Below are 11,967 nucleotides of genomic sequence, written 5' to 3'. Positions count from 1 at the left end.
TGAAGACTCCCATTAATCAGCATGAGCTAATTAAGCAGCTCTCACATATAAACAAGAAAAAACAAGCTGTAACTGTAATTAAGAAGCGTAACATAAACAAATGGAATAGCCAAACTTCTTTATAGTTTCCACGATGTTCAAAATGCAGATATTTAGAAGTTAACAAACTCAAATGGCAGCAGATACGGTATGCACCAACACCACAGTGGTGTACCAAGAATGGGAAAAGATTATAGGCGTATTCACACTGGAGAAACGCCTTGCCTCTGTACGTACTGGAAGAAGACTGAGCCTCCCATGGGCTTCAAAGCTTCATCAGAGCACTCATATTTTTATGATTTTCTTGAACCAGTCCATTAATTAAAGTGTGTTTATTTGTCTCCATCTTTATAAATATGGACACCTGACTGACACCTGCTTTCAGGGCCTGCTGACCTAAACAGAGTTCCTTGTCAGGCGTCAGATGAAGCCAAAAAAGCTCCACCGAAGGCCTGAAGGGAAATATTCTGATGTTTGAGCCAAAGCGCTGCACGATCTGCTGACCTCCGCTGGCAGAGGTTCACAGAGTGCCAAAGTGGTGATGTGCTCCAATCTGTGAACCCAACGGGTGACGAGATGCAGACAAAATTCAGCTTTGTACATGGAAGTACACAGAGTTTACAGCCGGGTTCAGTCTTTAAGAGAGTCAGTGTCAATACTGTAAGTTAATTGATGAATGTCTTCTTTTAATGTTAATGCTTTTAGAATGTCCATTGCTTCTTTTAAACCTTTTAAAGCTCCACCGCCATCACTTCTTCCAGAGATAAGAACAGACTTGTACAGTTCTGAAAATGCTGAGACACTTCCATCAAAACCAAACAATAATTCATAACAGACATGTACACGGCTTCAGTGATCACTCTCGCCACAAACACCAGACCTGTGACTTCACAGCTTTCAGGTGAGGCTCAGTACCTGTGAACTCTTTCTTGCAGCGATCTCGGACACTCTCCTCCAGATTCTCCAGCTGGTGCTTCACCTTCTCGTATTCCCGTTCTGCCTGCTGACTCTTCCTCCTGTTTGTTTACAGACCCAAAAAGCAAAAGGGAGCGTGTTTATTGGCACACGCAACAATTAATTTGTCTATTTGACCTCATATTCTTCTAACCTGTAGCAGTAGACTGACACGGCGATGAACAGCAGCATCGGTATGATCACCGCCGGGATGATTATAGCCAGAGGAATGTCGTCTTTTCTTGAGTAGTAGACCGAACCCACAACCCACTCGCCGTGGCCAAATTTCACCTGGAGACAGACAACATGCTGCTGAACCTGAAAGCTCTCCTCTCTCTGTTTTATATCTTCATTGTTGTAAACATTTTCTTCCATATGAGACTCAGTGGATCTGCTTCTTAAACTCTGATGTAGTCTTGTCCTACTGAAGGCTTAACACAAACCATATTCTTTCACTGCTGAGCGTTAACATGGAAAGTAAGTGAAAAGCTTGAGATAAAAAACTCTTTTGCAAGCACGTCCTGTGCCAAGATCAGCAGGGTTAACCCAGCATGTTATTTGATATGAAGAGAACCCGCGTGGTAACATCAGACCAAAGAGCCCGGTGTGGGTTTGCTGTGAAGCAACAGTGCTGTTCTTTTACAGGATCTGAAAGACTAGCGTAAGAAGCTCTGTACTTTCCCTATGTCCTTCAGTAGCATCATTCCTGGCTGCCAAAGTGCTTAAAACGTCACATGCTCACCACCAGCTCCAGCAGGTCGTTGACTGTGTCTCTGCGCTGACGTTTAGATCTGGCTCTGGGCTGGGATGAAGGCGCCTCCAGTATCAGCTTATCATCCTGTACCGGGCCCACAGGAATGAAGAGTCACACAGGTGAACTAAACACATGCTTAGTGGAGCATCACTAAATATAATACACAGATTCTGATAAATGTTCACAGTTTTTTGGAGTCACAATAACAAAACAGTTTGTTTGGAACATATTTGATCAGCTGGTCTCTGAATGCTATTGACACCCTTTTCTCAACGAGAAGTCTGGGCTCGGGAGAGCCCGAGTGCCCTGGAGGGACTTTCCCTGCCGGATACACGATGGACGGGTGGCAGACATGGAGGATCGTGTGCCTGGCGGGACTGTCGATCGAGGACGCTGAAGATATCTACCTATTCGGAACCATGATAACAGGGTTCTTGCTGATCGGAGCTGGCTTGGCCCTGGCTTATCAGAGAATTAAGAAAGCAGAACTGGCTGTTCAAACACCCCCAAGGCTGCCTGCTGGGATTGAAACGATGGGACGAGGTGCGACTTCTCAGAATGGGCTCACTGAATGCAGCATGGTTAAGAGCTTGGAGGCGCTAACGGCTGCAGTGAAGGCTCAGAATAACACCTCTGAGCGTATATTGGATTACACCAGGGAAGAATCCACTCGGAACAATACCTCTGGGCGGAAGCTGGATTACATCGCGGATCAGTTGGCTGCAGTTGTGCGGTCTCAGAATCTGCTCTGTGAGCAAAAGAGTGAAAAGACCACGGAATTGAAGGTAAATAACATCACGGAGAAACTTGCAGGTATCCAACGGGAGATTGAGAGACCAGTGTTGGTGTCGGAGTGTTAAAAACAGCATGAAATTCTCATGAGTTGTTTGTAAAAGAAAAATCACCATTATAATGCGGATACCCCTTCGGCGCCAGCTGTGGGCTCAAGGCCGGAGCTGAACAAAACACCCTGATAACGACTGTGTTGAGTCTGTTCCTTCCCATTCCCTACAAGGCCACCTGGGTTGGCTGGAAGACTGTTTACTTAGCCTGGCAGGGCGAAGGACACCGTCTCAGCTGAACTCTGGACACGCACACACATACATATACTGATACTGATAAGCACTCACTGACGCATCACCCTCCCTACCCCGGATCCAGCGCCACCTCCAACGCTTACCTCCCCTCTGATGTGGACATCGGGTCAGTTGGAGGCACAGTGGAAAGATTGCAGATCAGATGTACACACTGGAACTCTTTCCCATGTTGCTGTCTGTGTTTATTGTGCTATGGTGTGTTGATATCTGTGCATTCCTGTATTATCCTTCTGTGTTACACATTTCGATGTTTTTTTTCCTCGCTACATGGCCTGACCTGTCTCCCCAATGTGATGTTTGTGTATTGTATGTACGATTGGCAAGGTCTGTCATCTCGGTTGTGGGCAAAAGACCTGCAACTGACAAATAAAGGCTATCTCATCTCTCATCTCATTTCCCCTCTTTTTTCCTTACCTGATAATTTTGCAGCCCCTCAGATTGATCTTGGTATTCAAAAAACAAAATCTATAAACCAGCACGTTTCATTCACTTTATCAATTTAAAGTGCAAGAGAAGGGAACAGAAAGGGAGGTAGCAACAGCTGCGATTAGCACAATAATTTCTGTTGGTTTAATCGTTTTACACCCACTGCAGTCAATTAACTGCCTGTATGCTGCTTCTGTTCTCAAGTACAAGAAGAAACACTTTCATAAAAATTAAAGGGGACCTATTAGTTTCACTTATCTTCTGTACTAATGCAAAAGTCTTGAGTCATCCTTCATTTCTTAGCAAACAAATACAAATACAAGGCCAAAATTCAACTGTAGTGAGCCTGAAATTCTTTATTCTTCAACACGGCTTGAGTTTTCTAAAACCGACTGAAGTAAATGAAGTAGTCTTTAGGAATAGTTCTCCAGGCTTCTTGAAGGACATTCAAAGCTCTTCTTTGATGGTTCTGCCGTTTGTTCTGTTCCCTCTCAAGATGATTCCACACTGCTTCAACAAGGCTGTGGTCTGTGGTCTGGTATGCTTTTACTGCATTAAGAGTGTGTTTGAGATCATTCTCATACTGAAGAATGGTACGTTTCCTTAAGAACGGCTTCTTGACAGCTGCCCTTCCACTGAGAACATTTCTGATGAGGCTTCAGTAAACAGCAGATGGATCATCTGAAGGTCAAGATGTTTCTCTCAGGTCCTACATCACGTGTTTGCTCATTTTTTTTTCCTGTTTCTTAAGGACACAACTTTCAGATGTGGATCACATGCTGTAGATGGGTTTTTTTTTAAGGCTCACTATCTCTTCTTTTGTCAAATATATCAAGATACACTTGACACCATCTTGAAATATGGCAGGTTTCAAGCCAATAGTTCTTTGGGAATCACTTAGTTAGTGGAAGAATATTTTATGTCTGTCGAATGGTGTCAAATTGAGAATTTTTTTAGTGATTTAACTGAAGAAATGGGAACAAATTACGTATTTTGCAACAGCCTGCTAGTAACGATTTGATTCTTTGCTAACAACATTGGTTCATCCCACGAGTTAGGTGCCTTTTTATGCTTGAGTGATTCACAGGTCAGAGTTAAGGTGCTGTGACCAACAAGCATTCGTCTGAAAATGGGCAGGTACAAGACCTGGATTGAAAGTGAGTAAAAAAAGCAGCCGATGCTCCGCCCAAAAAACAAAAAAGGTGAAAGATCTTCATAAAGTCTGGAGAACAAGAAAACCAGGACCATTTTAAAATAACAAGAAGTTCTGGCTCCTTGGAAGCAACATAAAGAGGTTTTTGCTCAGTATCCAAATAGATATTTATAACAGAGTGGCCAAAATGTCAACCAATCAGATCAAAACATTCTTAGAAATATTGATTTCTGTTTTTAGAAGCCAGCAGAGGGGCAAGAGGGAGCCCACGCAGGTCTTAAAGAAAAACAGGCTAAAACGGCTTGTTTTAGATGAGTGAGGATTTTTTCTCTTTAATCTGTATGATGCAAAAACTAAAATCCAAGTAGAGTCCAAAAATATAAGGAGCTGGAATGTGACACAACACGCTGCATTAACTAAAAGGAAATTGTGGTGTTTGTTTTGCTCATACAACAAAAGCAGATAAACCGGGAGGAAATATGTTTTAGCTGTATTTTCACATGGTGCATCAGAACTAAAGATTTGGAAGATGTTTTGTTTTTGTCATCGTAACATCTTTGCAGTCTACTCATCAAGAGACGGCGCCTTCACTGAATTGTTTCCAAAGGAGAGATCAAGCGTTGAGTGTGTCCTAATGCTGCATTTTTAGAAGCCTGTATGTCTGTGGGAAGACAGACGTGGCAGACTCATACTCATACTCTCAGTTTAGCCAACAGCCACGCAGTGTTAGACATGGATAACACGACCGTCTCATATCTCCACATTTCATAAAATGTGAACATCAGCTCCATGTTTACAGTGTAAACTTATTATAAAGCCATTATAAACTTTCCTCAAACAGACAGTGTTTACCTGCAGTATGTTTACGTGACACGAGGCATCTCCAACAAACGCCTGGGCCTCTTTGGCTGTCATCGCCTTGGAGAAACCCCAACCCTGGCAAAAGTGAGAAAATGAGAGTGAGCTCCATTTACAGAAAAATAGTCAAAGAGGGGATTTTAAGAGCATCTCTAGCAATCAGTGCTCACAGTCACGATGATAATGCCGGTCTCTGTGATGACGTTCCTGGCGAGCTCGTTGAAGGTGGGGTTGGGGTGATAGTTGAAGCTCTTCAGCTCCTCAATCACATTGTCCAGCTGGAGGTAAATCCTGAGAGACTGAGAGAGGGTTTCGTAGCTGGAGTTCACTATCGGGGAGTAAAACTGGAGGACTGTGTCGTTCTTGCTCAGAGCCTCCTGCACAAACTAGACAAATAAAAGAAAAAGAGTGAAATTATTCAGAGTGAGAACAGCTGAAGCATGAGCCAGGCGTGTGTAAAGCTCAAAGAATCGGCTTTCTGTAAAAATCTTCTACACCAGACCTAAAACTTTCCCCGGCTTTGGTTGCTTCAAAAACAAAAACACATCTGTCAGCTGATTTAAAAAAAAAAAAAAAGACTTTATAATGATGTTTTTACTGTGGAGCATTTAGCTTCTATAAAGCCAAAAGTTCCCTGAGAAGGCGGTGGAGACCAAAATAGGAGCTACAAGGATACAAGGAGATACCTAGTAGATAACAGGGCTGTCAGATAATTCCTGGCTGTACAACCAAACAATCAGAGTCAGGTATATAGGTTGTTTCAACCTCCAAGTGTCCCAGCGAGTAATGGCAGGTGTTCAATATATAACGTATTTAATTATTTTGTTTGTTTTCAGTAGCTGGTGAACACTGAGTGTGTGGAGACCAAAAACAGAGCTTAAAAAAGTGAAAAGGAGGCTGGCCTCTCTGAGCTCTGTGCTTTTGTTGGATTGTTGGATTTCTATTCATTACAAGTCTTTAGCTTAGAGTTTAAAGTGTCAAGAGATGACTACCATACATGGACAAAAACAAGGAACCCAAAAAGAGTTTTTATTCTTCATTAAATATGAAGTCTAGCTTGCCAAAATTCATTATTGAAATGGTGTCAGATTGACAGCAGAATGTCCAATAAAATCTACATATTCAAATACAGAAAACAGCCTCTTTTCTGCTGCCCTCGAGTGGACAAAAAATCTATTATTGTCAGATTAAATTCAGCTTTTTCTATTTTAACCTGCAGACAGTTTGATGGCAGTGAATCACAGCGCAGGTTTAACTTTTTCTTCATATTTCCTCCTCCTCTGTCTCTTTCCCATACTCCTTTTTCTCCCCCATCTCTGCCTCCCCACTGAGTCTCCCTCTCTTTCTTCCCGGTTCAGACAGCAGCTTTTGATGAAGTGACAATAAAACGACTTCACCTCCTCTCCCCTGCAGTGAATCTTTCCTAAGAGTCTCTGTCACTCAAAGCTATTCAGCAGTGAAATAGCAGCGTTGCTCTGTTCCCTCAGTCTCAGGCTTTTGGCTCGGCGAGAACAAGCGGCAGATGAGGCTGCAGACTGACGTACATCAAGCTGACACTCTGCATTTATTAAAAACATCCTCACAGTCACACTGACTGCACATTTCGCCCCAAGTAATTCTAAAGAAACGTGGTCTTACCATCTCTCGCGATGGATGTTTTCTCACAAAGATCAAAATATAAGACGAAAACGGTGAATACTTGGCTATTTTTAGCAATTATTTGTTCATTTAAATTGTACAACACTGCGCTGTCAGTAAAACTGGCCACATATTGTAATGCCTTACTAGTTATAATAAAGACACACTCTACGTATGCCCCTTTTGAGTCACAATTTACCCAGACACTACGGATCTAAATGAGCAGTTTTGCTGATGTCCACTAACATACAATGTTCCAGATTCACACAAATACAATGACACATGTATTTTAACCCATTCAATATGACATTTTTAAATGAAAGCAAATACAATTTTCTAAAGAACACACAACAGCAGCGTTAATTTTTACGGAAATTTAAAGAAAAGATTAATTAAGGGTAATTGGTCATTTATCTTTTCTTGTGGAAAATGAAGTTGAATCGGTTTTGCAAATTCTTATTCTTCGATTTGACACTCCTTTATTTCACTATTAAGTGCTTAAGCTACTGTATTGTTATGCCTGTGTTGGTACACTGATACACTTCATCATGTTGACAAAAAAACAAAACAAACACAAGAAGCAGAATAATCAGATACCATTTAGCACTTTGCTAGGTGCTTATTAGGTATATTACTACTTATGAGAGCTTAATAATACATCACACATAATTCCACTGTAGTAGATATAAATCAGTTACACATTCAGGCAACTCGTCTCCAAACATCTGCAGGAATCACAGACATTTTTGCAAAGGTTTCTTAATAACTGCAATGTCATTTATAAACCAACTGCAAACATGTTGCAATTAAATGAGTCTGTTTGTGCCAATGAGCACAGCTCGTCTGCAACAAGTCTCTTTGCAGAAAAGGGCTCTTAACTCAACTATAATACTGATTGTATGAAGCTATATTCCTGTATGAAAGCAGGGTTTGCTGAGTGCTTTCGTCATTTGTCATCAATGTAACTATTTGTGGAAGATTTCTGAATTTCCGTTTCAAATTTTTTGAGGTATTGGCTTTCTGGATGTAAGTAGTTAATGAGAAATTATCTGCATGCTGCTGATCTGTCAGTTAATGTCCATATTACCACAAATACACTGCCAAATTTTACCCCATTTAATTGCAAACTGACTGCTTTCTAGCGATTTTATTGCCACTTTGATGCCTCAGTGACAGTAACTGACAGTGAGTGGCCACAGACCTGATCCCCGTCTTCAAAGCAACCATTTCAAAGGCAACAAGGCTGCAAGTTCATTTAGGTTGCAAGGCTGTCTCCAACCACTGCTTTTTCGTAGTGTGATGACACCAGCTCTTACCTCTTCAGGCGGTGAATTGTGTGAAAACTCGTCAGGGGAGGGCTGGACTTTCATCATGGCTCTCTGGATGAGATCAAACCCGCTTCCAGACACCACAATCTTTCGACCACCGCTACACAAAAATAATAAAGAATAAGCTTATAAACAATTTTAAGGACTTGGATTTACATCTGGGCGAGGTTTTAGCTTCACTCCATCTCTTTATTTTCTCAAATGCTTAATAACCAAAAACCTCTGTGGCAGAATCCTGCAGCCACCCACAGTTTGCAAGATGCCGACTTGTATCCAAACACTCACTAGCTATTCACTAAAGGTTTGAGGCTAACTGGAAATAAAGACGATTCACCTTCAAAGTAAAAATGGTGCCTTTCAAATGTGTTGATTACAGTGGTAAGGCATAACTTTCTACTTTGAAGGTGAACAGTTTCCATCCTCCTCCTGTTTGTATTGCTCTTTTTCAAGTTGCACTACCGATTGGTTATTAGTTAGCAAGTATTTGCAACATGGCGTGCTCCATGAAAACTATAGGTGACTGCGCCAATCTGCTGCTCTGGGTCACTTCCAGTGCTGCTTGTAGTTTTAGATCCATCTCTGGAATCCCAGATATAACCACTTACATGTGTCTGTAATTTGAATACACGCCTCATCCAACTTCCATTCCAAACTCAAAAACCCAAATTTTATTTTGAGAGACCGATTTCAAAGCAGCAGTGGTCAAGCAACGCACAAGGTGATGACCTTTAAAGATACACAGATCAAATTTACAATTTACAAGTTTACAATTTTCTTGAATTCATCATCTACATCTGTGTCAGGCGTCCTTTTGAGGGCTGTTACTCACTCAAACAAGCAAAACTGTGCATGTGATGTGTTCACACTCACCATATGAAGCTGGCTTTGGGGTTATAGTCCGAGATCTTGGGGTTTTCCGAGTACTGATAGGCTCCGTGGATGTCTTTGGTGGTGTTCGTCCCGTATTTCACAGTCACTGTTAAGCGGTCCGATGGGACCTTCTGCCCACGATACCTGCCAGTCTTACAGGTAATCTCTGTGCCGAATGAAAGGCTGAAGAGGAGGAAGGAAGAGTAAGAACATAGGCTGACTCGAGAAACAAGAAAAGCAATATGATCCCTAAATGGATGGAAAAAGTTCATGAACTCTGTGAAACTGTGCGACTGACTCATTTTCTATGTTGTATTTACTGATCTTGAAGAACCAAAAGAAAATATTTATGAATATAAATGAGTTTCAGGTCCATCTATTCTCTTTATTTTTTTGTTTCTGGTTCCATTTGCATTTTCCTTTACCAGGTGCCACTTACACTTCACAGGGAACTCCTCCCACTGTCACAGCAACGTCCTCTTTAGTCGCCGTGTCCAGGTCTTTGCCTCCGATCGTGATCACCGTCCCTCCAGCTGCTGGACCCCTCTCTGGCATGACTGTTCTCGGTTCGGGGTCCTGCACAGAGAACAGGGAGAAAATGACCAAACTCAGTAACTTTAATGGGAATATGCTGCAATTTTCATACAATATGTGGACACTTTCTATTACAGAGGCTACTATGCATGTACATACATTTCATATATTCATTTAATCATATTTGTGTCTTTTTACGTTTCTACATTTTGTACATTTACTTTAGCAGTTTGAAAAAAAAAAGTTCAGATCACGTTTGACTGAATAGGTAAGGAAATTATTTGCCTTCTTTTCTACTTGATATAATGACGAAAATACTGAATTTAGGACGGATCACATAAGAGCAGCGGTCCCCAACCCCCGGGCCGAGTCGTTTGGTACCGAGAGTTGAGGCTTGGGTGTGGTTTTCAGGATTTTTATCGGTTTTTAGCGTTATTTTATGATTTTTATCGTTAACTCTGTTTTCCTGGGTCTTTTCATGTGTGTTATGAATAAATCTCATTTTTTCGGTACTGATACTATTTTTTTTGTTGTATTTATCCGCGACACCTTAAAGGCCAGTCTGTGAAAATATTGTTGGGCATAAACCGGCCCGTGGCGCAAAATAGGTTGGAGACCGCTGCATAAGAGTGTATATGTAATAAATGTTAATAAACTCTACAGCTGGAACACAAGCACGGACGTCCGCTGTGTTTGTGTTTTATTTCATCATTTTTTCCTTTGATTAAAAACGTTAAGCACATTAGAGTAATCATGTTTTAATTTAACTGTAATAAAAGCAAACAAGTGAATCTATTCTACTAATGAACAACAAAATCAGCCCATTTGTTTACCAACTGAAGGTTTTACTGAAGGATCAAACAGTTAGAGGACAATTTACATCTGTTGATAAGAACGCTGCGTTTATAAAAACCTCTCAACAGGCTAAGTCTATAGGAGGCTACTCCAGATGGCTGCTACTTAAATGCCGGCACCATAAACATATGCTGCACCACCTGGCTGTAAGAGCAAAGCAGCAGGTTCAGGTACACCATGTACAAAACCACACTTTAGCTTGTTAACATTATGAAACCAACAGAGTGATCGGCTGCAGTCAGAACTGCTTCATTATAGCGAAACCATGTACCTGTGTTACTGTAATTACTGAATTTATGTGATAAAAACCTTAAAAACTGGACAATTTGCCAAATCTTTATACGTATTCTTCAAGTTAAGAATGATTCAAGTAATTTGTATTTTGTGGGGGATTTTTAAATCAATTTGAAATTTTAATTTTACACTTTTTGTGGAAATATGTTGCAAAAAAATACATTTTATTTTTCAAAATACATTTTACAAAATGACTCTTCAAACTTATGTTTGATTTAGAACTCGCTGCCTGGGGGCCACTTGTAGCCCACATCACCCCTACTTGCAGTCCGTATATGGACATGAAGAAATGTAATACAATTTGGCCCTTGAAGTAACTTTTTTGTTAGGGAGGATTTATTTGTTGTTGAATGCAATGTTAAAATAAGCTCTTTAAAAAGCAAAAAGTTATTTAATATGAAGACAATATAAGCAGGGAGTACAAACATGTTGAGGGTTTGGTAGTTCAGTGAGAGAGTTATTTGTAAAGAAAACAATTTTCACTAGCAGTCAAAAACTAACGCGTACACTTATGTTTGCATTTTTATTTTGTTAAATACGAACAAAACAGAAGTGTTGCCACGTGTCTGACCAGACAGAGAGTACCAATTTGTTTATTTGGTAGTTCAATGAAAAGCTTTAGTTAGTTAAGAGTGAGAAAAAAAATTGCCCACACGTTTTCAGTTTGGTCTTGTTATGCAATATTTGAAAGTTTAAAAAAACAAACAAAACACTAAAATGGTAAATGGCCTGTATTTATATAGCGCTTTACTAGTCCCTAAGGACCCCAAAACGCTTTACACATTTACAAAATTCAGCAGGTGTAACAAACTTCCTGGAAATGGACACATAACACACATATTCATAAGGAAGCAAGTAAGTCAAGAAATGTGAGCAGGAATAAGGCGAGGCTGGCCTTCTACAAAATCATCTTATATGATAACTGGAGTAGAAACTTTTACTATTTTAGGTTCATATGCAGCCCTGTGCCTGAATAAAGATGCATCATGTGACACGGCATCAATTTGTATCAAATAAGTGAAACAGTGAAAAAATATCCTTCATTAAAAGTTATGAACCTACTTAAGTTACAGTGCAAAAGCTTGAGCAACAATACAGGGAGTGCAGAATTATTAGGCAAGTTGTATTTTTGAGGAATAATTTTATTATTGAACAACAACCATGTTC

General features: G+C 40.5%; 1 protein-coding gene across 1 annotated transcript in view; it reads right to left on the bottom strand.

Annotated features, from left to right (window-relative positions):
• Positions 1 to 11,967, bottom strand: part of plxnb2a.1 (plexin b2a, tandem duplicate 1) — a 230,874-nt gene that overhangs the window by 19,355 nt on the left and 199,552 nt on the right. Inside the window, exons 21-28 of the mRNA XM_026148328.1 lie at positions 9,557 to 9,693; positions 9,118 to 9,300; positions 8,236 to 8,347; positions 5,452 to 5,667; positions 5,276 to 5,359; positions 1,736 to 1,831; positions 1,148 to 1,284; positions 955 to 1,055 (exon numbers count right to left, since the gene is read on the bottom strand). Coding sequence (XP_026004113.1) covers positions 955 to 1,055; positions 1,148 to 1,284; positions 1,736 to 1,831; positions 5,276 to 5,359; positions 5,452 to 5,667; positions 8,236 to 8,347; positions 9,118 to 9,300; positions 9,557 to 9,693 — 1,066 coding nt within the window. The remainder of the gene's footprint in view (positions 1 to 954; positions 1,056 to 1,147; positions 1,285 to 1,735; positions 1,832 to 5,275; positions 5,360 to 5,451; positions 5,668 to 8,235; positions 8,348 to 9,117; positions 9,301 to 9,556; positions 9,694 to 11,967) is intronic.

Source organism: Astatotilapia calliptera, chromosome 17, assembly GCF_900246225.1.
Source record: "Astatotilapia calliptera chromosome 17, fAstCal1.2, whole genome shotgun sequence".
NCBI classification, from domain to species: Eukaryota; Metazoa; Chordata; class Actinopteri; order Cichliformes; family Cichlidae; genus Astatotilapia; species Astatotilapia calliptera.
Note: the sequence above shows the minus strand (reverse complement) of the source record. Positions and strands in the feature narration are given on the sequence as shown.